The sequence below is a fragment of the Monomorium pharaonis genome, chromosome 3 (assembly GCF_013373865.1).
Source record: "Monomorium pharaonis isolate MP-MQ-018 chromosome 3, ASM1337386v2, whole genome shotgun sequence".
Classification (NCBI taxonomy): Eukaryota; Metazoa; Arthropoda; class Insecta; order Hymenoptera; family Formicidae; genus Monomorium; species Monomorium pharaonis.
The window spans coordinates 13193023-13220251 of NC_050469.1; the positions used below are offsets into that span (position 1 = coordinate 13193023).

The following is a 27229-nucleotide window of genomic DNA, read 5'->3' on the forward strand; positions in this document are numbered from 1 at the left end:
GCACGTCCGCTCGCGGGCGCTTCTTCGCGTTTCTCTCGCGGCGCGTCATGTCCAGAGCGGCGCGAAAAACGCGCCCCGCCGCACGGACGTTCATCGTTCTCCCTCGTTTCTGAGAATCGCGAGCGCGCGGCCGAATAAATTTACGTATCCGTACGATGTGATACGTCGGCATTTATCTTTCGTATTTCGGTACAAGGCGCGCGCGCGCGCGCTTATTCCGCACCGCGGCGGTATATACGCTTCGAAATATGGGACGTTATCTCCGCGAGCGGGGGACGGGGGAGGGATACGTGGATTTATGCGCGTCGGCGAGGAGCGAAACGTCCTTTTATCTATCCTTTCACGGGATGGACGTAAAGGTCGAGGAGAGATGGGCGCAGCAGCTCGTCTTCGCCGCTCTATCCATCGCAGTATCGTATCTCCTTCTCAACTCTCCCCCCCTCCTCCTACCCCCGGCCGCCGCTCATCCCGCCTCTCGTCGAGATCTACGGTATCGGTGACACATCGGTTCTCTCTCGCTGTCGATACGCCGCGGCCGTGTGTATGTACACGTGTACATACGTCGGGCGACACGTACGTTACCCGTAAAGCGCTTCGGGTAAAACCGGTTTCGGATAGACTCGTCGTCGCTTATCGTCGGGTATTCGACAAATCCCGGCGCCTCGCGTTTACCTGACGAATTTTATCGTACCCAGTTTAGTTTGTTTTAACGCTTTCGGGAAGACGTGTGCGCGTTTCCTTCGACAAAACCTCCGTGTGTTGCAACATCGATGAGAGAAGAAGGAAAAAAAAGAAAGGAAGCCCGAACTGTCGGTGAATCGGCGTAATGCTCGTCGAGCCACTTCAATCCCTTTAATTGAACGTTTACTTTGTTGCTGTAATAATACAACCGACGATTTGATCGCGACGAGTTTATTGTCGGTTTCGAAACGAGACCTTTCCTCTCTCTCTCTCTCTCTCTCCCTCTCGAGTCTGCGCGACTGCGTAATTTTTCGTTACCGCTGCGGTTCCACGAGCGGCGACAGCTATGACAATGAGGAGAGCGCCTCTTTGTTGCAACAATGGGGGTAAGTGCGATAATTATCTCGATTAACCCTACTTAACCCGTAAGTACGCTCACGGGGTAGCTAAGAACCCTCGGAGCGTTTTCAGTAACTGTAGGGGAAAGTACTTAATCCTCATCCCGGCAACTTTTTTTTTTTTTTCCTAATCAAGAAGGAAGGCGATTTTCGCGAAAGTAATTACTTAACAGAATCCCCCCGGTAAATATAGACTCGCGGAAGCCATCGGAAGGTAGCGGGGGCGAGAATGAACCGAAATGGAGAAACGACCCCCGGCCTCTGTTCCTTTCGGTCGGGAATATAAAAATAAACGCAACACTTTCGGCCGCGTGGATCCGATAACATTCCACTTTCAGAAATCGGAGTACAGTTATTGGGCGGCGTTGCAAACTGAATAGGACGCGAGTATTCCCCTCCCCCCCCCCCTCTGTTCGCGTTATTAAATAAAAATAACTTTTTATTGAAAAACAATGCAGCGGAAAACGCATTGTTTTTTTTTTCTTCTTATTTTATTTCACAAATCAAAACAAACGGATACACGTGTACAGCGGGTGAAATCGATATTCCGGTGAAATGCAGCGGCAGCAGCGTAAAATTACGGCTGACGCCGCCTTAGCTTAACGGAAGCAGCATCCACCGGTGGGGGGGGGGGGGTATCGGATAGGTCTCCTCTCTTTGAGGATCGGCGTTTCCGAGTGACTTCACGGCCTCTGCGGTCGTCGTCATACCTTCCTATCGTTACGCGCGCGCGCGAAACGCAACTATATGACAAATTTCACCTCGGTCGCACGTTTTTCCCTTCCTTCTCCATCCTTTCCGCTCCTCCTCCACGGGGATGTGCGTTCATTCGCGCTCCCGAGCACGCGTCCGTACACAAAACGCGCGCGTATGTGCTTTTATCTTCCGCGTCGCAGGGGAAAGAAGAGAACCTACGTGAGAGAGCCTAGCTAGGCGGTATCAACGTCTCGGCGCGATATTCTCCACCGTGAGAGATATTTTTCCGCGCGCGAGAGACAAACGTGCGGAGAGAGAGAGAGAGTAAGAGAGAGAGAGAGAGAAAGGCTGCCATTGTTGCGTTTCAAAGAGCGCGGGGGCCCTTGCAAATTTAATCATCCGTAAATCATCGCCGCGCCTCCGGAAAGGAGAACGAGAGAAACCGGGCATTTCTCAAAGTGAGAAGCGCCACCGTATCTCTCCTCTCTCGCATATTATTATCATTACTTTATGACCCATTCAGGAAGTTGAAGTAAAGTTGCGCTATATTTTTGACTTCCGCGGGGTAATCGCGGGGGGGATTCCCCGCGTCAGCGGAATAATACGATCGGCTGTCACGAACACTTCGTTAGACAACTTTTACCCATTTAGCGAAAATCTCGCGGTCCCCGAGAGGCAAGCCGCGCCTTTCCCTCCCTCTCCTCCTCTTCCTGGAAGTTATCGCGAATTTTTCGCGTGTTTTTTTTTTTAACCTTTATATTTCAAATTGAAACTTTTGCTGCGCTCTTTTGCCCTTTAATGGGACAAACATGAATTTAATAGGACAAACATGAATTTAATATCCGAAATAATTCCACGATATTTGATATTTTTTTTTTTATATTATTCAAAACAAATCGAATTTCCGAACGTGCGCCGTTTGACGTATACAAATTCACTCGATGAATTTTTAAACAATTGGAATAGCTGCCGTTGCGAAGCCCGAAGCGATAACAGTCTGCAATTGTTCCCAGGGTAACTAGGTTTGATTATTTGACATACAGAGTTGCGATCGGATTAATCGTTTCGCTGCTATTTAGGTCATTGCACAAATAACTTTCGCACACACGTAACTTCAAACCCTTACCCTAATGTAACACTGATTCCAGCATTAAATGGGCCGGTAATTGTTACTTATCCGAAGTCGGCATCCAAAGTACCTTTAATAATCAAAATCACTGGCCAATTTAACACTACCCGCCTATTACGCTTCTGCAACGTGGAACGTGAACAGAAAAGAAGATCTGAAAATGTTTTCCTTTTATTTTTTTTTCTTTTTTGGCACCTCGAATCCCCTATGGCTTTTTCGTGCGAAAACCGGATGCACGTCGGCTGCGCTCCCCTTCGCGCGTGCAAGCTGCATCGCCCCGAAGAAAATTCTTACCTACAGAGAAAGAGAACGATACATCGCGCGACGTGGGAGCAAAGTGCATTCCTACATGCAACCGGGTGAGAAAACGGGGCCGGTCGCAAGTGCTAACGCGTGTGCTGCGCGACTCGCAACATCATTTTGCATGCTTCTATCGTCGCGCGTGACGCACAGCGATGCAAATAAAATCATGCGTAACTCATCGCGATCTCGCCTTCTCTCTCGCTCTCGCCTCTCTTTCTGTCTCTCTCTCTCTCTCTCTCCCCCTCCCCCTTTTCGTGTGTTTATGCGCAAAGTCACGTTCCGTGGAACGAGGAGAATAGCGGACTACGCTTAATAAATGCGGCTCGCGTCGGTCCAATGAGTCGGACTTAGGTGCCAATTATGCTCCCGAGTCGTCATGGTTTTACTGGACCGATCTTCCGGTTTCCCGCTTTTATTTGCTCGAACTTGCGGCGAATTAAGGCGTCTCCCGGGGCTCGTTCGTGCTCTCGTTGTAAGAGTAACGGTCGACGACGACGACGGCGAAATTAGTACGTTCCACAGCTGAAAATATTTTCCGTAAAGAATTTTCCTTTCAAGGAAAAACGTTGGGAGTCTGAGATTGAGATAGTTCCATCTTTAACTTAAACTCTACTAGAGTTACTTTGGCCTTTGAGGGTTCCAATTTGGCGTGAAATAGAGAAATTTTACTTTTAATACAAAGTCGAGAGGGATACATTTTCTCAGTAGTAATTCAAATAAAAGTAAAACAAGTTAAAAAAATAATAATAAACAAAAGTTGTTTATGATACAAGTCTGAAGTATTGTTCAAGGGAAATAATCGACATTTAATCTTTCGAACTTCAAAGATTTAAGAGAAGGAAGCAGTCCGAAGACAATATCTTTAAAATTAATTCTTATCGGACGACAGAATAGAAGACAATGGTTCAAAGCTGTACATATTTAATATATTGAGGGCCACTTGCATCAAACTCTGATTAACTTAATCGTTAATTTTGCTTAACGACAAATACGATCGGTCAATTCCAATAGACTAATCAACGATTAAGTTAATTAGAGTTTGGTGCAAGTGGCCCTAAAAATTGAATTACATAAAAACACATTGCGAAAAGGAGAACATGTCTTTTTTTTTTTAATGTAAATAAACATTTAGTTTTAAAAGCTTTCGATACTACGTATGCACAACCTCGACGTGTACCTACGATTTTTCTGAATTCTCAGTAAGTACGTCTTCTTGTGCGGAATAGCGATGCGCGCACATCTTTCTCGACGCGGGCGAGCGTCTCTATTTTTTAGCGATTTCGTTGTTAACATATTCGTTGTTGCGTAACCGTTTCTTTCGTGAAAGAGGTAAAAACGTCGAAGAGAAACATGGAACGCGAGATTCCACGAGTCAAGGAAGTATAAGGGCGAGAATTCAGACCGTTCTCTCTACGTGAATAGATATTTCTATACGCGAAGAAGAATTCAGTCCTTCTTTAGAATTTACTTGAAAAATGTATGCAGTTCCGTGCCATTCACGGAAGAATTGCACGAGCATTTAAAGTTAGTTCATCGATTTTAATTCTCTATCGTGGTGATAATGAACGAAATAAAATTAATATTTGTCGACATTAACAAGGCAGCATAAATTGTTGTGCATTTATTTTAATAATATGACGTACAATTGCAATTAATTACAATTAATTAAATTAACGTCCCGCTATTACCCGCTCACCAAGTTATTACTTCAACAGAATGTAATAAAAAATGTATATTATTCAATATTAATATAATTAAAAATACATTTATATATAATTTATGTGAAAAATTCGATTGCGATACGAAAAAATACACACGCGCGACAGATGCGACAATTTCTGTAATGTAATTTTTACGCCGTTGCGCATATTTCTCTCAAAAGTGCATCGCATTACACAGCTTCGGCGAAAAGCGGTTCCGAAATAATTCACCCGGCACCAAATACACCGCCACAAATCGACACTTTGTGTAGCGCGGGCATAATACCGGGCATTCACTTTCGCCTCGTTAAAGAAACGTTACTGTTCGCGGCTAGGAAGAAACGACCGCGTGTGTATATATCGAGTCCTTTTTTTTCATCTGAGGAAGTTAATATCGGCGCGCGAGGAGAGAGTCCACTTTGCTAACGCTTTATTTTCTCAAGCGGAGAGCTTACGAGGTCTACATCGTCGAATAATCGCCTATGGGCCACCGCGAAAGAACGAAATGTTTACTCTGAAAATATCTGCCCCTCCGTATGCGTCCCGTACGTCCATACGTGCATACATGCATGTATGTGTGTGTGTATTGTACGATAAGCGGAACTCGCGTCAGCTGCTCGCACGGTCCAGAGCTGAGAAGATTTTGTCGAGCCGTGATTCTTCCTGTCGTTTTAAACTTGCATTTCTTCTCTTCGCTCCCCAAATAGGTCCAACGTTAACTACTTTTATTTTGTGGACGTATAATCGATACAATCTCAGCGGAAAATAACTTTGTATTATTGTGAGCACAATGTTTATAGAGTTTTAGCAAATGTTTGGATTCCGTGAGTTTATTGTCGGTTTTAACCGTGTACAGTTACTCTAGTAAAAAAACTAACTTTACTCTAGTAAATTAATTAGAAGTTTTTAATAACTTATAATAAAATTTTTCGTCGATGTACGTTTTCAGCTTTGTCATTACAAATGATGAACGTGATCGTACAATTAGATAACCCGCGACGTTTCTGCGCTTACCTACTCCTTACAACAAGTTGGTTTTTATTTAATATCTTCGTAACAAATTTTAAAATTATTTTTCAACAGTGTTACAAACTTTTTCCGCCTTATAAGTATGTCTCTAGATCATCAAAAGTCATTTTTAATTTATAAACATATTTTCATCAGTTTTTTACTTATATATGAAAAAAAAATACATAAAGTTTAATTTTTGCAAGGACGTACAAAAAGGTCTGCTCTACCTACTTATATAATTATTATACAAATCTTTATGTACATTGAAACATTTTAATAACGAAACGCAGTTTAATATATTCAAGTTACAATTTCTGAATTAATTGACTAAATTTCGCGGTCGTAAACATTAACGAATTTCAAGGTAATTCTATTTCAACAAACGTTCTAAATATTTTTCCATGTTCATTGAATTTTTATTGTTTAACAATCCTAGGTTATTTAGCGAAATATTTAATAACAAAGTTAATGAAAATTGGAAAATTGCGGTATCGATAGAATTTTCATTGCAAAATAAATGCAAAAATTTATTAGTGAAAAGTAACTTAACGTCATATATCAGTCATTCGATACATCTGTCATAAAATGTCATTATAAAACTCAAACTTAAACTTTTCTTTATTTTCTTTTTGAAATTTTAATACAATATTATTTTCTCTTTAAATAATATTTTATATAATTTTTAAATGACTCGAAAGCATTGATTATACCTTCTTAAGAAATCACGATACCGTCATTTCTTTAGAAAAATTACACCGCTGTATCATTGCCATTGTATTTCGAATCGGATCTGGTTTCGCATAGCGACTCCGTTTAAAATCAACGTGAATAAAGTATTTTCAAAGTCTGACAGATTCCTCCTGGGACAGTTTACGTAGAATATTCTATTTGGAAGAGCCACCACGGTAAAACTTCAGTAACATGGGCTAGTCGAATGTTAAGTATTTATTGTATGAATAAAGGAATATTTCACGGACACTTGACTTCTCGCAACAAAATTTAGTTTACCGTTATTAAATTAAAAAGATATTACATTAAATTTTTGGCATTTATTTTGCAATGAAAATTCAATCAACACCGCCCTTCTGCGATTTTCCAATTTTCATTAACTTCGTTATTGAATATTCCAATAAATAACCTAGGATTCTGTTAAACAATGAAAATTCAGTAACCATCCAAAAATATTTGGGATGGAAACGTTTGTTGGAATAGAATTATCTTGAAATTCGTTAATGTCTACGCCTGCGAAATTTAGCCAATTAATTCAGAAATCATAATTTAAATATATTAAACTGCGTTTCGTTATTAGCAAAATGCTGATGTGTACGCTATTAAATTAGTTCTACGTATGGTAATATTATATTATTCGCGCTTGTAAGTTCGGGCTAATTTTAGTATGAAATGATGAACGGTATAACTAGTTGGTCCCATTTGCGCTAGCCGCATATATGACCGTTCGGCCACGCGGCGACTTCTTCGGGTTTACATCCACGAAATCCCGAACGCGTCGGGACGCGTCAGGTCGATCGCGTACTCGCGCACAAAGGATTAATTAAAATGAGTCAGTAAGCAAAGACCGGGGATTAATTAAATTTAAATAATGCCCTCTCTGTGACCGCATGGGAGGATCCGTCGTATATCAACGGCGCGAACGCCGTTATAATAAATTCAAAAGCGGAGTGGTCCAGTAACACGCGGCGCACTCCACGACGGTCGCATATTATTCGACTTTATTAATAAATTAACATGAATTAATCGCGCCGACCTGGCGCGCGCGCGCGCCTGACCTCGTTACCGATTCAGTATCATTGACGATTAATTGCTTCCGGATCATAAAGCGAGGTGGGTTTATTAAATATCTTCCACGAGCGATTCTTGCGTGCGAAATGAAATGCGTCGACAGAATCCGCAAAAGCTCGCGCCCCCCCTCCCCTCTCTCTCTCTCTCTTTCTCTCCACTGTCGGCTCGAATGAATGATAGGGAGATTTTGAAATCCGATACCGCAACATCGCGCGGAGTATGCGCAGGCTTAGGGGGTGCCCCGAACAGTGGCTCTCGGTAATGTAAATACGGCGAGAGTTTGCCGAGAGACAGAGAGAGAGAGAGAGAGAGGAGAGTTTAACCGAGCTTTCCGCCCGCGTGAAACTATGAAAAAGCGCTTAGGAGAAACGGGAGCAACAGTGCCGTGGGATACGTTAGCCAACTTGCCCAATTGCCGCGGAAATCGGAGCGTGAGCGCAGTCAAAGCTCTAACCGCCGCGTAAAATGTCGGTAACGACGCGATCGTGCGTCATCGCCCGGCCCCTTTTGCCGGAACGGCATATTTCCCAGCGGGATCGGAAAGCGCGCACGACAAACCTTAGAAAGTCTTTCTAAAACGTATTTCTCTGTAAAATGCTTCCCTCTCGCGAAACACGGATTCTCCGCGCTGATCTCGCGAGACACACACACACACACACACACACGCACGCACAAACTTTTCGATTTTAGGTATCGCACAACGACTCTAATTTGTATGGAGAGAGAGAGAGAGAATTGATTAATTAGTCGCTTAATTAACTGAACACGGCCAATAAAGATTATTATTGTTATTATAAACTGGGGCTACAACGAGAAACTTATACGTTGGGAACCATTGTTGGCTCTCCCGTTTACCGTTTAAATGGTAACGATAATAAAGCGACAATACAGGGGGAACTGTACGTTACACTTATGAATATTTATAAGTCCATACGGTTGCGTTTAATGCGGCGAAGTGGATCTAAGGGTGGAAAACCACTTCTTTAAAATAACGCAGCACTTATAACCGGAAAAGACCATCGTTCCTCCGTCCAAACAAATTATGTTCCAAAAGAGCATTATGACGATATTCATACAGCAAGGTGGATAATAAGGGAAAAGGGGAAAAAAAATGAACGGGTGGCAAAGCATACACTGTGTGCTTGTGATATCAGGTTTTGCGCTATGCATCCGATGTTATATTTCACGAATAGGGTGTTCTGCATCATAGCCTTTATATATGTATACGTATACGCTACGTACGAAAAATGAGGATATTATAAAAAATAATGCAATTCATTTCTAACGTGATTCCGCAGACGCGCGAAATTATTACGTGCGAATTGCAATACCACATTTGCCTTCGCAAATCGCGCTACGCGTAAAAAGAAAGTATCAGCGTAATGTGCCGCGAGCTTTCATTACGGAATTATTATTACGGCAGCGCGATATTACGGGGAATATAAATTCAACATTGTTATTACACGAGACGCAGTGTGTGGAGAGGTTGTAGTTACAATACCGCGATCCCTCTTCGGAAACACAGGTAACCCGGCACGTCGCTCATCCACTCTAATTCAACAACGAATCGAGTTGAGGAATCGGAGAAAATTATTATTTTCGCGCGGCAAAAATGGCGCGGGGCCCGCCGCGATTTGCTCCCGGTACGTATCTATATTTGAAAAACTCGACGAATCTAAACGTCGTCCCGCGTATCGAAAAAGCTCAACGTCACGTGGCGCGCGTTGCGAATACGCCGACGTTTGACAGATAGAAATCCCGCGCGTTGAGGGCAAGTTGCGGCGTGGCGATAAAAAAATCCCCCCCGACACGCGCGTTGCACGCGCGCTCATCGACATGATGGTTTACGGATACGGAAGCGTAACAAAGCGAAAAGAGGGCGGACGGAGGAGCAACGGGGGAGGGGGGGGAAAGAATGAACGTGATAAAGGGGAGGGATTTCCCGGCACGTCCCCTCGCTCGAAAATCCACCGCACGCACCATTGTGCGCGTCGTTCGTGTGCGACACGTCCCGCAAGCGTATTTTCGTTTCCGACGTGAAACGGCCGTCGCAGCGCGCGCGCGCACCGAGATGCCGTGCCGTTATTTCTGGATGAAGGTTCGCAGCCTCCACCGCCCGTCATCAGGTCGAATTCGTTTTATTCGAGAAACGATCGCCCCGCGCGCGCGCGCGAGGTAGGCGCGCTTAAAACCGCGCGCGCGGCTCGACAGCCGGAGACGCGGTAAAGCTAGTCTTGCGTAAAATCAGGGCGCTGCTTCTCCGGAGGTAATTGGTTTCTGTCGAAAGTTCTTACCTCGGGATATATCCCTCGCCTCGGGCAGGTATCGGGACGACGCGCAGTGGTGCTTAAGCAAACGTCGTAGATCCGCCGCCGAGAGCGCGGGAGGAGAATATTTTCGAGATGGTATCGTCGGGGATCCGCTAGATTCTCACGTTTCGATCGTCGAAATCCGCGCGGAACGCGTTTGTAGTATAATACGACACTTCCGGGGGATCGCGCGGATCGACGAGCACCTTGGCGCATTCGCATATTTCGGCTCTCGGGGTGAAATTGCGTAAATGATTCGAAGGAGCGCGCGTATACGAGAGTGCACAGATTTTCTTGGATGTCCTCGAGAGTAGAGAATTTTTTCTCCCCCCCTTTTTTTTAGAGAAATGAATTTTGCAAATCTTTTCATGGTGAATCGTAAAACTGAAAAAGATAAGTATTGATTCTCACGTTGCGTTTGGAAATCGTATACTCGGGCTGGTATTGATCGTACGACATATAAAAAGTGAGATTTATACATTTATTTCCCCTCAATCTGCTTGTTGTATTTTATTACCGGCGTGACACAAATCTGCAAAAATACCGTTAAGCACCACTGCGCGATGTTTTCTTGTAATACAATCGATGTCATGGAACAAGTTGGCGCAACACCCATTGCGAGACGTCGAGAGAGAATATCGTTGCAAATAACTGCAATCGATTGTCTTTCCCTGTGTTTTTATTTATTTATTTCCTTTATTTTCGTACAGGCAGAGCACCGCGTAACGCGCGGCAGCCGGCAAGATTATTTCTGTAATAAGAAAACTCGCGGAATAATACGGCGGGGAGCGGCGCGGCGACGAGCAGAAATTATTTCTTGTATAAAATCGGGAAGATTAAAAAGTTTAATGAACTATCGGCAAAGGAATTTACTTGAGAGCGAGCACAATTTACGTTAATGATTGCGCTTTAATTAAATAGATCACCTTTGCCGAACGTTTATTTTACTTAATTTTTTTTTTCTTTTTGCTCAAATAGCAGGATGTTTTACAAAGCGCGCCGCTGTTTAAATTTCCTTTCCTGATTCTCGGCAGAAAAAGAAGGGGGGAGCGGAAGGTGAAGGAAGACGTCCGCCGATGAAACGCTTTATTCGCCAGGGGTATCAAGAGGGAGGGGGGGGGAGCTGTTTAGATTAGTTTTTCCGTCTTTCCGCGATCGACGTAACTAATTAACATACGACGCATTTAATAGGTCGCGTAATCGTCGGATCGTTCAGCACCCGGGGACCAGCGTCCGGTCAACGTCGGGTTCCAGGGAAACGATTAAACGCGAGATTGTAGCGCGTTAAGAATTTGCGTCGCTACATCGCTACGATAGAACGTTACCGCGGTACAGCGCTGCCGTACGACTAAGCGGCCACTAAGCTTTATGCGCGGGGACCCGATTGCCTGTTGTTAGTGACGAAGGGGTCGACCCGGGAAACTTCTTAGAGGAGGGAACACCTAACGCCCCTGCACCTAAGGATCCTGTCCAAGTGCATTAGCCCGCGGGAATGGCTCGCGCGTGGAGTGTAATTTACACCCGGGCGACTCACAATCGGGGAAAGCACTCTCTCTCTCTCGGCCCGGAATCACCCCGGAATTAGCATTTGAGCCTCGCTTTTCAGTTGATTCAGGAGTAATATCCCCACCCCTCCGGTCGGATATTGCACGCGCGTTCGCGCAATTAAGAATTTATCGCCGGACTAAGGGATGCGGGAAATGTACGTCTATTTTCAACGAGGGGGATGGGGAGGGGGAGGGAGCGTTGCGAAAGAGGATCCTTCGCGAAGGAAAGGATCGATTAAATCTCTCCGGGGGGGGATTTCAAAGGGAAATTTTGACGTCACTTACGGCGGAATCTGTGACGGAAATGGCGACATTTGTGCGGAATGTCAGTGCGGTTTCGCCGCGGGATTGCCGCGGGAGAGAAATTTAATCGCTCCGGGAGGCTGCACGAGGATTCCACGCGTGACATTTTTAATGCGCGCGATAGAATATTCGCGTCATTTTTCAGTAGATCTGCCTCCGCGCTCGCGGCGAGGTATCACAGACGTAATCTAGATTGTGCTCCCGCGGGAGCCGATTCCCGCTATTGGATTCGCGTTGTCCCGTGGGACTTTTTTTGCGCGCGCTATTTCGCGAAAGCACTCGACCGTACGAGAGTACGCGGTATCGGGGAGGAGCGGGTGGATGGCGGAAAGGAGCTTTAATTGAGCGATTCGACCGCGTAATTTAGAGATTAAAAACATTGGCACGCGGGGAGGGTGGGAGGGAGGGAGGGGAGGCCGGGGTCGCGTTGCACGCGAGCGAACGGGGTCGGCACACGCTCGCGTGCATTAAAATCCCGACGCTGTAATTCTTCAACGTCGAAATGAACCTCGGCGAATTAAACTGACGTAAATCGGTGCAACGCGCTTCTAGGGGAGGGGAAGGAGCGGGGGACGGGGGGGGCTGCAGGTTGTATAATACCGTCGGCACGAACCGACAAGCTTGCGTCTACGCTTCGCGTTTACTCGGCTATCCTGTTTTACACGCCAGTGTTACATGCGATGCGCCGGTTGCCTTGTATTCATATCTTCTGACATTATTCGGTATACTGTGGCAGTATTAATCTCGGATACGATAATCGAAATCTTGTAAATCGCGTGATACGTAAGGGGGAGGGAGGGAAGGTGAATAATAGAAAGAGAGGGGAAACAATATAATGTTCGTTGGAAAGTAGAAATACTTTAGTTTTCTTTCAAATGCCAAATTTAACCAGATACAAAACAAGAAGCAGTATAATATTTAAAATGTTTATTTTACTTGTTTTCTTTTTTTTTTTTGTTTCTAAATAATATTTGATACACGTACGCATGATATGTTTCGTGAAATATTGACGGAATGTTTTAAAAACGTTAAAACATTAAACGTTTAAAGACATCTCTAAATCATGATCAAAATTGGATTATATTAATACCGTGTATATCGTTAATTACGACGTATTTATAAACGTTATTTGAAAATTTTATTGAATATCGTTATAACAACGGTAATGGTTTTCTGCCTGCCGGGGAAAATCCGCAGGATTCCGCATTTCGACCTTTGTGTGACTATTTTGATAATATTACACTTATACGTTTGCCAAGTAACGCGTGTGCGTCGTGCGATTAAAAAAAAAAGTGATATGTTTAAACAATTTTACGATAACGGCAATTGAAAGATTTAAAGTCCACTCTGTGGAATACGCGGGCAGCGTGGTCCTTTGTACTCACTCGATCAATTTAGCAGCCTCGTCTACTCTCGTATGACACATCTCAATTTCGACACTTTCGGGAGTGACGTGAATTAACCGGCGAGATAAATAAACTCGAAATGATGAATACGTGTCTCTCGTTTGACATTCTATCGCGTATCCTTTTTTACAAAATTTCCAACTCGCACGCGCGCCCATATATATCCCTCGCCAAATTCGCGCGTACTCTTTCGCAGTTAATTGATAAAAAGCTCTTTCTTCATTACCCGTTAAACAAAACTGACACAGGGGAAACACTTTATCTCTTTCATCGTGCCCGTCATAATATCCGACGCGCAAAATATCGCCCCGTTAGGCTGATGTTAACGTGCATTGTGCACCTCTCTAAAAGGTACAAGTGACAAGCGCGTTTGCGTAAACTCGCTATTATGCATTACGGATATCGGATTTACAATAATCGAGGCATCGAGAATAATGTCGGCCGGGTAGAGATCGGTGAAGTTTTAATGGCCGAGGCCCCGAATGCGAAACAACTTCCAGCGGCGACTATTATCGCCGTCCGGTGAAACCCGCGAGATTAGCAGAGGAGATACGGGAGGGAGGGAGGGAGGGAGATAAATTTTGTGGGGGCGACACACATACGGATTCTCTCGCGAGCGAGCGGACCGGGGCCGTACCGCGAGGATATCGTGCGGGAATACCAATGCGATTTGCGCTATTAAGGGTTCCCATCGATTTTCCAGGTATTGTGAGGGGCGCGCGCGCGCGCGCGCGCTTCCACGGATCGATCGGTTAAGAATTTCGCTCGATTCGAGCCCCAAAATCCCTTGCGGGCTGCAATAACGCTCGTGGCGTACGCAATCGTATCGACGGAAATCAAGATGCGAGGGCACGTGTGTGTACCGTGCGCGCGGATCAAAGCCTTCAATCGGACGCTTCTCAGGGACGAGAGGGTAACGCGGCACTCAAAGGACCGCGTAAGCTTTTATTACTTCTGTCGACCGAAACTTCGAAACGACGCGCGACGCTCATCACACAGCGTCCCGTCACACAGGGAGGGAAAAAAATTAGTCTCAAATCTGCACACGGAAAAATATCTATTCTACTGCTGAGGAAAAGTTGCTTTATTTTTTCTTCCCCCCTCTAATAAGTAACGGTCATCTTCAAAGAGTTTATATTTTCTCGACAATATAGTCTTAAAATATATTTGTCACGAATTTTAGGAAAACTCATCATATACTAAAAAAATTCTCTTCCTTGGCTTGGAGATATTGTTATGCTCTGTCCGTTATTTTTTTCTCTTTACTAAAAGATTATTTTTTTAATAGAAATAAATAAATATATTTTTTTTATGGAACTATATAACATTTCTCTGGTGTGAGCAAGTTATGCCTGTTCGAGATTATCAAATTTATTAAATAAGATTTTACATTCCTGCTTATATATATATGAAACAACGATTGTAAATTTAAAAACTAATTTGTCTTCTATGTAATAGGCGTATCCATCTCCGACCCGAACGTCCCAATGTAAATATTTTAGGAGCTGCGATCGATTGAAGCGAAAGAGATTTCGGACGCAAATCCCGACGCAGCGAGGATTTGTTCGGATTTCGGGGTGGATTTCTAAGCAAAACCTTGCCCTGCGAGGTGCATAGTTAACAAGATATTTAATATTAAAACTCCGAGTATAAGAACTCGGAAGAAATATGCGGCATTTAATTAAGTTGCATACCTGAAACTTAGTTTGCCCTTAGAAAACAACCCTCCCCCCCCTTGTTTCTTTTAAAATATCGGTGCCTCGATGTTTTCGCCGGGGAAAAGAGTCGACTCTAAATTAACCAAAGAATTTGCCATTACGCGACGATGCGATGGGGGCGTACGGTGGCAACAACGCCGCACGTGTTTCCTGCCCCCGATTATTTTTATGAAAAACATTTTTCCGGGGCGGGAGAGTGGGAGCTGGTCTCATAAAATTTTGATCCTTTACTCTTTTTCAAGCGCCTTTCATTTCGCCGAGTTAAAAGCTATCAATTTCACATCTCGTTCATATCTCGCTTCGTTTCGAAAAATCTCGCGCAATTTGTATTACCTTTGAGGCAGAAGCTTCAACCTGCCCTATAAAAAATCAAACGTTATTGTCGATCTCCATTGCCGTTGGATTAAAGCGGGTGTTTTTCCACTGCCCATTGATTTCCGGTTGCTTTTTACAATACAATTTCCCGCGCGTCAATCAGCGTATTATTTAGCTGCATCGACGAAATTTCCGCATCGATAGTATTACCGACGGCAATATTTGATTGTCCTTCCGCTGCTTCGTTTCTAATAAATGAAGGAGCACCTCGCTCATTAACGAGAGAGAGAGAGGAAGAGAAGATAAAGAATGAAGAGCACTCAATAGGCTCTCATTTCGCGAACTCGAGAGCAGTCGCGCTCGGCTCATCTATCTCTCGTCCTGCTCTCTCGTCTCTCTCATCTCTCTCTCTCTCTCTCTCTCTCTCTCTTCTCTCTCTCTCTCTCTCCTCTCTCTCTCTCTCTGCTCTCTCTCTCTCCTCTCTCTCTCTCTCTCTCCTCTCTCTCTCTCTCCTCTCTTCTCTCTCTCTCTCTCCTCTCTCCTCTCTCTCTCTCTCTCGCTCTCTCTCTCTCTCGCTCTCTCTCTCTCTCTCTCCTCTCTCTCTTCTCTCTCTCTCTCGTAGACCAACTTCCCACTATGCTCGACTACTCATAACTCCCCCTCGCATTTGTATTACTTTAATGCGATTCCGATTGAGCTCCACGATGGCGTGCATAATGAGATGACTCGCGAAAAAAAAAAGCGAGTTCTTTTGAAGAATGAAGAGGGGTGACGGATGCATCTCACCGGTCCTAATCCTGTAATTAATTACATTTTCGCCCGTCGACCCCGTTCATTGATCTGCCGGCGATAGGTGGTGGATCCGAGGGAGATCTACTTTTTTTTTTCCCCGATGTAAAGCAGAAGCAGTGCACATACAAATGCTGGAGCCTCTATATTGATTTAACAGAGTGTGCACGGCAGCGGTCGAGGCGATACGAGGGAAAATGCAGTAGCGCGCGCTTCTCGCTGTTTGCGAATTGCATCTGACGTTTGCCATAAACTGGTGGTAGTACTCGTAAAACACACGCGTGAGACGCATAGGCTTAATAAAGCGACGATTGACGGCAAACATCGATTGTAAAATTGAACGTGAATTTTTTTTCTTCCGCTCCTTTTTTTTTACTGCATCGCTCTTTTACGAACGCATCGAATGAAAAAAACCAGGGGAATTCATCGGCAACGATTCGGTCACGTAATGGATTTGTATCTGCAGCTCATTATCATAACGGACTGTTGTGTAAATTGCGCAATTTCGAGATTGATGGTATCGGGAAAATTCAAGGGCCATTTCGAAAAAGAGGAATAAATATTGTATCGTAAAGGACAGAGTGGATATGAATATAAATGACACACGTGCTACAAAAATGTGAATTAACTACAAGAGGATTATTATTATTATTATTATTCGATCTAATTTGCAGCCACGTGGATCATCGATTGCGCCATTAAAATTAATTAAGCTCCGTTATGGAAGGAAAGATATGCATCGATTAAGTGGCTTTGCCCATAGATACCGGGTACAATACACCCGTTTGTTTTGCGCGCCGGGATATAGTGCTGTACAATAACCTATTCGCCACATGTGGCGAGTGGCGGGCGATATTGGACACTGCTGCAATAAAGAGTGAGTTCTCGATACCTTTATTTATTAAGGGGAGAAAAAACTGAATTTTTCATGATTCCGTCCATAACTGTTCGGGAATTCTTCGCGATATTCCCGTTAAAATCAGATTTAAAATTTGCAATCGTTATCCCGCTCGTCGACCACTAAAATGTACCCCTTGAAAAAAGTGACTCTCGCGTATTATGCTTTGCTCATCATCTGTGTTGCATTAATTTATTAAATATTTTAATTTATTATTATTATTATTATTATTAGATTATTAATTATCGTCGAATATCTCAACATCCTCACTAATCACATTAATTATAGAGCAGTTCGTGTTAAGGCTCCCTAATTATTTTTTCAATAATTTTATTATTAATCAATATTTTTAATTGAAAAATGATTACATTTATGTTGTTTAATCGAGAGTTCTAGAATCGAAGTTATGAAATATTTTTTACTTAGAATACTATTTATAAATACGACGCTGCAAATGGATCTAAGAGAAACAGGATAATGTAGCTTCTCCACAAATTTTGTAATATTATATATTTATTCAAAATAAATTCAAAAACAGAATATTGTAAGAGAATATTGTAAGAGAATTTATGTATGTGCACATCTCTTTCGCGTACAGACTGCAGCTCAGAAAATTTATAACATGTAGTGTAGATTAACATTATAATTAATTTATTAAATAACTATTTTAATATAAAAACATTGAAAAAAAGGTATTAAGTCTCTTTAGGCGTCAACACACTTCTTAAGATGGTTCTGTTGTTATACAAAAATTCTGAAATAATTCCAGTTTTGATATAATATTGGTCAAACTAAAATTTATTTTTTTCATTTTAAATTGAAAGTTGATTGCAGATCATTTTTGAAAAAAAACATTTAAATTAAAGATAGTTTTAGTTAAACAAAAATCCGAAATGAATTCCAATTTTTGCTATAACTAGTATTTTTTTAATTGAAAATTGTTTGCCGATTATTTTTGTGAGAAAAAATGAAATATAAATTGTTAAACGTTAACGTATATGAGACGCAGATTTTATACTGAGTAAAAAAATGTAAAATTTAAATGACACCCTCTTATACGCATCCGCAAAATCCAATTCTACGTAGTAAAGCAAAATCCTATTATGAAATATAATTATAAAAAACATTGTTGTATATTGCAATGATACGCTCCAGTTAAAAAAGAAGAGTATGTGTAATTCAATGTACCTTGAAAAAGTTTCGAAATACTCAGAAATAAAAACATTTTATAACAAATATCAACTACTAATGACACATTAACGCTAGTGCGTATCGGGTTACTGAACAAGTAATGTAATCACAAAAATTCATTATTTAATAGGTATGATATTACGGATAGCTGTACCTATAATACGAATACGTAATATCATCTCCTTTATTTATATCTCTGAGCGCGTGTAACGCGAGATTTATTCTTGAAAATTACGCTGAACATGAGAATTCGTTACAAAATACAATGAAATTAATAAAAGGTGTCTTTACGTAATTCCAGAAAGAGTACAGCGCCAAATAAATCGTAATTATAACTCGAAATCATCAGTGAATCCTAACCGGCTGATACTCCAATATGCGCGGGCTTTAATAATGTGCAAACTGCACGTACATAAATTATATGTTTGTACACCGCCCGAGAGTTAAATGGCGAAGCGCAATAACGTATGTATGTATTAAATTTTCATTCCTCTCGTGCTCGAACATCGTTTCGACTAATTGGCGTCTGTCAGTTAGAAGGCGGCGGCGGCGGCGGCGGCGGCGGCGTCTGGCCGTCGTCGTCCCTGCGGAAGTGGACGTTATTCTTCTCGGTCGGGGATACGTTCACGTCCGTCGGATTCAATTGAGATCGCGGGTAGGCATTTGTCGGGCACGAGCGAGCGAATTAATTAGCTCCGAGCGTAACGGCGGCTCCGCCAATCGAAGCCCACGCGTCGTGAATAAACATGCCCCGACGCCTTCCCGACCGACCGACCGACCAAACCCACTTTCCGTAACGTTGCGCAGACCTGTTGCTGTATATCGCGGTAATGTCGTGCCGCATGCACCGCGCCGATAACGCCGGTCTATTTCGGTGCGCGTCTTGAACCGCGAGAGCATCGTTAAACGCCGAGTTATTGCGTCGCGCCGTAGAATCGCCGCTCGCGAAATCGAAAATCGCCAGACTTCCGAGAAAGTGAAATATAAAGAGAGAGAGAGAGAGAGAGAGCCGAAGACCGGATTAAAGAGACATTAATTGGATCCCATTAAGATGTAAATGAAATTTCCACTCGTCTCCGTCTGTCCTTCTATCTCGCGAGAATCGGGAGCTCCGTTTTCCATTTTTTTTTTCCTGCTCTTCCATCCGCGTTGAGATAAAACATTTACTTCTCTCGCAACGTGTGTCTCTCGCCCAGTCTCTCTCTTTCTTCCGACTTTTAGTCTCTCGTCGCGAGAATCCTCCTGACGAGAAAATTTAGCAGATTTTAACGTGGAACGTAATTACTTATGCAGCAAAGCTTGATATATGTATGTTCGCCGTAAGTCCGCCACGTCGGCCTGACATTCTTTCTCGCGAGGCAAGCGCGCGTTTTATTCGCTTCTTTGTTATAAGGGAATCTCCGACGTGGCTAAAAATTGTCAAGTGCCCGCACGATATCATCCCGTTCGGTGAAAGTAATTAAAAATAAAAAACCCAACGTAGGACGGGAGGCGGAGTCCTCCTTTGAATTTTAATGAGGGATCCTTTCATCGAATGACACCAATATTTTTTTTACAAAGATCTCTAATGACCATTAGCCTACAATAGAGCTACGTCTGTGCAATGTACAACGAAGAAAGACATCTAAAAGGAAAAGTTTCAACGATCCCCTTTTTGCATTACCTTAAAAGAAAAATATGCAAAAATATAATTAATTACTACTGCACATTCTTTTCGACGTAGCGAATCGCTAGCGCGAGAATTTATTCTTTATCGCGCCCCTTATTTGCTGTTTCGCCTGTTAAATGAATGCGGTTTTCTTTTTGCCTATACGTAGATACAGGGAGGAGGATCCCCTTTCGTCCGTGTGACTTTCTTTCGAAGTGGGATATGTGCCCGGCATGTGTTTTACAAACGTCCGAAATTTGACGCACATGTTACGGACACGTGATACGTGCACTCGACCTCTCCTATGCGAATATTAACAGCGACGTACGGTCGATATGCGGCCGATAAGCTCTGATGGGTTCGCTGAAACTCACCATGCGCCCGTCGTCTCTGCAGATCTTGGCACAATAAACATCGAGTCGTCTTCTTTCAAAACTTGCAAACTGCACCGGCCATGAATCACGGACATCTTGTAAACGAATCCACCGATCCCCGTTCAGATCCCCGTACGCAACCGGAAATAAGCTCCCCAACGCAATGTCAGCGTGCGGTATACTGTTTCATTGTCGATAGGATCTCGACAATTCCGTATCTTGTGGCATCGACAAGCTGCGCGAGTCTCGCGGAAAATTTATCCTTTGATTATTCGACTCACGCGCGAATGGCTCGCTTCTTTCAAAAGTTAAAGTAAAATTTCCGCTTGAGGGAACTCGTCCCAGAAAGCGCAATAAATGAATGATAAATGGATAAAATAGCCGAGAATCTCATAAAAGAAGCTGAATTAAAAGAAAACGTACATATATATTGCGAGAGTAATATTATAATGGAGATTTATTAGCTTACGCGCGCAAATTTTTAATGATATTAATTTTACAATAATTAGTTCATTAGTATAGCAATTGTCACTCTTAATATTATTCGTCGGTGAATTTATAGGAGTTCTAAACAATTTAAAGAAATTTTAAGTCAAATAACTGCTAGATTTTTTAGTAAAGTTAGAATTTTTTTTAGACTTTTGCAAAACTAACTTTACACTGGATTTGTATAAGTTTTATAAAAACAAACAAGTTTTATTGCCTCAATTACAGCGTTTTATGAATAGTTAACCTTTTTTTTTAATAATTTCAAATTTGTGATATTTTTGTTGTAAATAAATGGAAAAAAAAGATTCGAAAAACCGTTCGTCAATTTTCGTGTAACGATATATTCCAGATATTTTTCGCGATGTTACATTCGACTCCGTCATTTGGACTCTTGTCCGTGTTTTAACGAGCCATATTTCTATTGCAAAATTTAGTTTTAAATTGTATTTGCTCCCGGTGCTGATTGAAATGAAAGTGCTCGTCACACCGTCAGCGTGAAATGTATTATCGTTGTGAATATATTATTCACGGATCATTAAAAGTGGATACAAAATAATAAATTAATATTGAGTCATATTTAGTCGACATATTGGTAAATAATGGCTTTATGACACAATCCGTAAATGAAACACATTTCATGCTTTCAACCTTCGAAGCGACATAAACGGTATGGCTGAATGAGCAAGGAAAAAGCTTTTGAACGCTTTCAAGCGCTTTCTCATGATATAACATCAATATTTTTATCAAGATCTTTTTCCAGAAGAAGATATCTGCAAACAGGAATATTCGATAAAGAAAAAAAAGATACTTCAAAACGTCTCTTTGTATTTCTCGTAAGAAAACACCGCGTAAAGTTGTTTTTTATATAATGAGTATTTTAATACCTTATACATTAAAGTACAATAGTATAATACTTCGTAATATAATCATTAAAATTATTTTTTATATACATATTTTTTTAATAATCACTCTCTTAGATATAGGATTTTTAAAAGTTTATTCGTGAAAATCACAAAAGTTAAAGTGTATTAATTCTTTATAGCTTTATATCTATTTAATTTTACAAAATTTTTTTCTAAAGACAAGTCAAATAATAATCATTTCGTATAATTTATGAAACTTGTGCGAACAGTCCGATGAAGTAAGAAATATTCTGTAAAATTATCAGATTAATTCCAGAACTAATAGACTCATAATTCTCTTCACGTTCATAAAACGAAAGAGAATGAACGGGAGAAGGAGAGGGTGGATGTCACGGAGTACTCAAAGGAGCAAGTTTGATTATCAAGATGTTGTATTGGGAGATAGATTGAGCGGAAGTTTCACAGAGAGAGAAAAGGGGGAGGGAGAAGGAAGGGGTTGCCGTTCCAATTTGTATTAATAACGTTTTCAAATGCAGGCAAATGAGCGTGAGATGTACAGAAGTCGGTAAAGCTTTCGTCGTCGTCGTCGTCGCCGTCGTCGCCGTCGTCGTCGTCGTCGTCGTCGTCGACGACGTCGTCGTCGTCGTCCTTTACACAAACGGCGAACTGCAACGTGCAGGCGCATCATCTTCCTTTCTCCAGTTCCTTCCAGCGCATCCCACGCAATGCTATTAAGCTTTCGGCTTCGTAGAAGAGAGCACTTTCGTCTTAGCTAACTGCAATTTAATTTTAATTATGGTCGAGAGAAGCCAGGTTTCCCGCTATAATATCCAAGCCTCGGGGTAGCAGGCGGAGCGGCATGAAATTTTTATCTCATCGAAATGCGCAATAAATCCCGCGATAAAAATCCGCAACGGTCGCTCCTCCGTCGCGGAACGAGGCGCTTAGCGACGGGAAGAACAGCGAAATACTCTCGACGTGGGTACACGAAGTGTCGCGCGATGTAAAAATGAAAAAAGAACCGTTTCTCGCTCGGGATACGGATTAAAATCTCAAGGTATTCCAGAAATGGCGACGGTACGCGCGCAAATAATATCGCAATAATACAATGAAAATTAATTCGACGTGGCGAACGAACATTCGCATGTTCGACTTTATTTTTTTTTTTAGGCACACCTGCAAAAAATGTAATTTACGACGAGTGCTCGAAGTCGTTCTCCGGGTCTAATTAAATTTCAGCGTCGGCACCTGAGAGTCTTCTTAAAAATTCTAAAGTTACGTGTGTCCCGTTTCGGCGCGCAGAACGTCGCTCGAACAATTAATTACCTATCCGATATCCCTCAACTTCCTGAATCCACCTCGTAGCGCGCTGCCCGCGTATTACGTCGACGCCCGTTGTAAGGGAAATTTGATCGGGACGAACGAGCCATCGATCGCGGTAACGAACGGGACGTTTTCGGCAGCGGGTTCCTCTCGCACGAAACGCCGCAAGTTTTATGCTTTTACATCAACGGAGTGTGTGGAAAGCGCAATAGAGAAGAGGAGGGAGGGAGGGGCCTCTCGTTAACTTTCCACCTAACCCTTTTCCTCCCTTTGCCTCCCTTCCCTTCGTAATTTCACTTTGCCTCGCCGTCAAAGTCCGAAAATTTACGTGGCCGAAATTTTCTCCCTCCCCCTTCTCTCTCTCTCTCTCTCTCTGCCGCGCGCGAAGTTGGAATCGCCACCTGGAAATTACTTCGCCCGTGGTAAGCGGACCGGATGGCTATTTCGACTGACAACTTAACCGGCTGTGTAAGAGGTCAGCAGCTCTCGCCGCCACTGCATTTCATTGAGGCGACGCATGCCGTGTAATAGCTAGGTGAAGCTCCGAAAACCGCTCGCCCGTGTTTGTCGGATCGATCTCGACCGAAAACGATGCTTATCAGAATTATCAGATACCGTTTTCCAGACGCAGAGAGCACCCAACGCAAATAGAGGCGAATATCATTTCGTAAGCCGAAGCTATTACGATTTCAAAGTGATATCTCTCCCTCTCTTTCTCCCCACCGCGTCCACTCTCTTTCCTTTTTCATCGCGGATGGTACTTAATTAAGCTACGGAAATACCGGCGTTGCCCACGTAAATGAACGTGCAAAACGGGGGAAATAGGTACGGGCGATTGGAAAAGTTTGCACAATTTTTTTCAAAGCTATCTCGCGGCCTGCTAATCAACTTCCTTTAACTGCTTTAGGCCGACCATCGCCTAGCAAAAACGAATTAAGACGGTGGAAATGATGTATTGATTGAACGGAGAAGATGATGAGGGGTGGCAAAAAAAAAGCGTTTAAAATATCAACACAATTTAGAATTTATAGTATGGAATAATTACGGTATGTGGAGTGTGTGCAATAAATGTCGACGAGCGCTACGCGTAACGCCGTTGCCAAGGGCAATAATCTCGAGGGTGTTCTCCACCCTGTGCGTTGGCAAAGCGAATATCTTCCCATCGAAGATTCGATTTGGGCAAAGTTCAAGCGTACGTTCCGGATCTGTTGCAGGCATGAGCATCCTTCTCTTGAATTGCTTTCTGTTGCTGAGTGTTGTCGTGGCCTCGGATGTCCTGGTGTTGGGCTCGTCGAGCTCCACACATCTCAACCGGGACTACATGAAGAAATGTATCTACAGTAAGAGCCACTCGTTGATGAAAGTCGACTGTAAGAATCTGGAACTACATGATATCCCGAGGCATCTGCAAAAGGACATTCAGGTAAGATAAGCACCGTATTACAAGTATAAAACTATTTTTTATGTCAATTGAATAAATAGAAATGCATTTTTGTACAACCTTAAGGGTTAAAGTGCAGGCATTTCGCCTTCCATGCCACCGATCATCTTCTTTTTATTACCTTCAACAATGCCTATAAAATGCAGAAACTAATAAAAGAGTTAACGATAAACTGCTCTAAAAATTATGGCAATAAAGTTTTTTATTTTACTCCGCTCTCCCTCTTCCCTCTCTCCTCCCTCTCTCTTTTTATTCAGATTTCTATTACGTGAAAGAAGCAAACGGCTGCATATTAAGAGATCTAAAGTAAACAATATTTCCCGGTTTCTTTATACAAACATTATTTTGATTATTTTAATTACTAACTGTTTTATTATATACCTCAATTCTTATTATCGCGTGTAAAGTATAGAAAAATACAAGGAAAAATTTTCCGAAATTGCTTCACGTATTTTTCACATAAAGACTTATAACTTTATAAAAAAATATTTTTTTATTAATCAATTTTTCAAATAATCCCATAGAAACAAGTATAGCGATTGAATTTTTAGATGATGCGACTTAGGAGCTTATGCAATTTCGGTAATCTGCCCTTAAACGGTTTTTTGGATATTATATATATATATATATATATATATATATATATATATATGTGTAGACCTTCCCGTTTCGCTCCCTTGTTTATCTCACGTTATTTTCGTCAAAGGGGTAAATCTGGCAGCCTTAGTTTACAAAGGATGCATGAGGCTGACTTGCGAGACGGATTGATGTCCCAGCGGGTTAACGCGTGCGCCGTCTTGTAACGCGCACTTCATAATAGCATTACAGGAGTTTCGCTTTATCAACGTCGGCGATAAAATGTGTATACTTGTTGATACCTTTTCTCGAGCGCCTTTGTTGATCACTATTTTACTTTTTAATACTTCTTTCGCGGTAATAGATTGCGCGCTTTATGACTTCATGTAATGTTAAAGCGTTGATGAATCTATCTTCGGACCCTCTAAATTCATTATTAGCGTTATTAGCGACATTATATACGAATAATTAATCACGTTTTCGTCGGGGGTATTTCCATGCGTATCAGCGATATAACCTTTTGTAACGAAAATCCAGCGAGATATTCCCGCGTGCATATTTCTGGGGCTTAAATCTTTCCACCGTTTTTACAGAATGCGTCTTCCATGCTGTCTGTTATTTTTCTTTTTCTTTTCTCAACTGCACGTCCGATACGACCGCATCCTGCAAATCCGTGTACGTCTGCAACTACACTTTCGTACTTTGGTAAACTTGCACTCCGATGAATCCCAGGCAAAACTCCAGACATGCTAAATCCGGAGATTGGGTTGTCCAGGGCCACGAGGATGGATGCGTTCCGCAATACACTTGAGAAATTTTAGCCCTGCAGAGATATTACCGATCCAGCATTTGATCTTGCATATCGGACGTGTCACGATGGGAAATGAATGAGAGCAACGGAATTTTATTGCAATTTTTTTTTTTACCTTTATTCGTAATTGTGTTTCCTTCAAGAGACATTCCACGCTGATAAGTAATTTTTTGCAGATAAAAATTCGATTGGTAATTTTATTATATTTTTATATATAAATTCGAATAGAGAAACAACAAAATTTCAATTTTGGTTTAGTTCCAAAAAAATTTTATTTCAATAAAATTTTTTGCATCGAATTCCTAAGAAAGAAGACAGAATTCCTAAGAAAAAAATTAATTAGATGCGTCAGAAAATCTTTTGAATTTATATTATGTGAATATATATCGCATATCATTAGTATACAATTGCACTTGTGAAAATTCTGTTTAAATCTGCAATCTGATTTAACGCGAATATAGAGCTGTTTATTCAATCAACAAAGCTGACTTGTAACCAGAATTTAGCAGACGCATTCACAGAAATATCAGACATAATTTCAGAGTTAGGTCTGTGCGATTCAAACTGCGTCAACACACACGCACAGGGAATATGATCTTTTTATAAAGTATTCTAGAATTTTCTAACGTATTTCAAACACAACGGAAAACAAACAAACTTAATTGGATTTTATCTCTCAAACTATTGTTTGTAATTTTGTGAGTAGTTTAAATTTAAAAAATTTTAATAAATTAAGCATCAAAAATAAGTAGCCCATTTTTTAATTAACTTTATCAGTCCATATTATTTTATTTGAATTTTTAAATAGGACTTTTTAAGTTTGGCTGAAAATATCTAATATTTATATGTGAGAAAATTGTATTAATCTTTTTTAATTAATTGTAGTACAAGACTTTTAACTTATAAATTTTGGAGAGATTAGTTCAGTCGATTATCGAGAAACTGTAACGAGCAAAAAATTTGCGTGCGCGGTTTATTAAATTAATAGAAATAAAAGGCACATTGAAGTATTCATATATTTCTTCATTGCATTTGCATATCAAGTCGCGTCAAAGAAACCATTATCCGTCGTCCCAATATCTCGCGTCCTTGCATTATTGAGTTAGCTGCGCCATTAATTCTTCTCGCCGACCTGCTAATCTGACAAGTGCATCTTTACGGAAACAAAGATCTTATTGATAAATTTCGACCTCTTTCCGTTCAGCGGAATCACCATTTTTCACCCTGAAACGTTTTTTACCAACAGAAATCTGATATATAATGTGAATGGTGTGTTAATTTCCATTTGAATAACACTCTATTCGCCTTCAGAAATGAGATTAAGTTATTTTTGTTTATTACTTTTATACGCTCACGCATAAATAATATTTGTTATTTACTCGTAATAATTATAATTTAATGCTTTACCGATTACTTCGATATCGACGTTAAACAAGATTTTAACATTTTGCAAATTAACTGAACGATATTCCATATTTATTTCTGTTTATACAGAGAATAATCTTTCAGT

At 41.7% G+C, this 27229-nt stretch overlaps 1 protein-coding gene across 1 annotated transcript in view; it reads left to right on the plus strand.

Moving 5' to 3' along the window:
* Positions 1-27229, plus strand: part of LOC105832629 (transforming growth factor beta activator LRRC32) — a 96455-nt gene that overhangs the window by 66805 nt on the left and 2421 nt on the right. The window contains exon 3 of the mRNA XM_012673747.3: positions 24106-24314. Coding sequence (XP_012529201.2) covers positions 24106-24314 — 209 coding nt within the window. The remainder of the gene's footprint in view (positions 1-24105; positions 24315-27229) is intronic.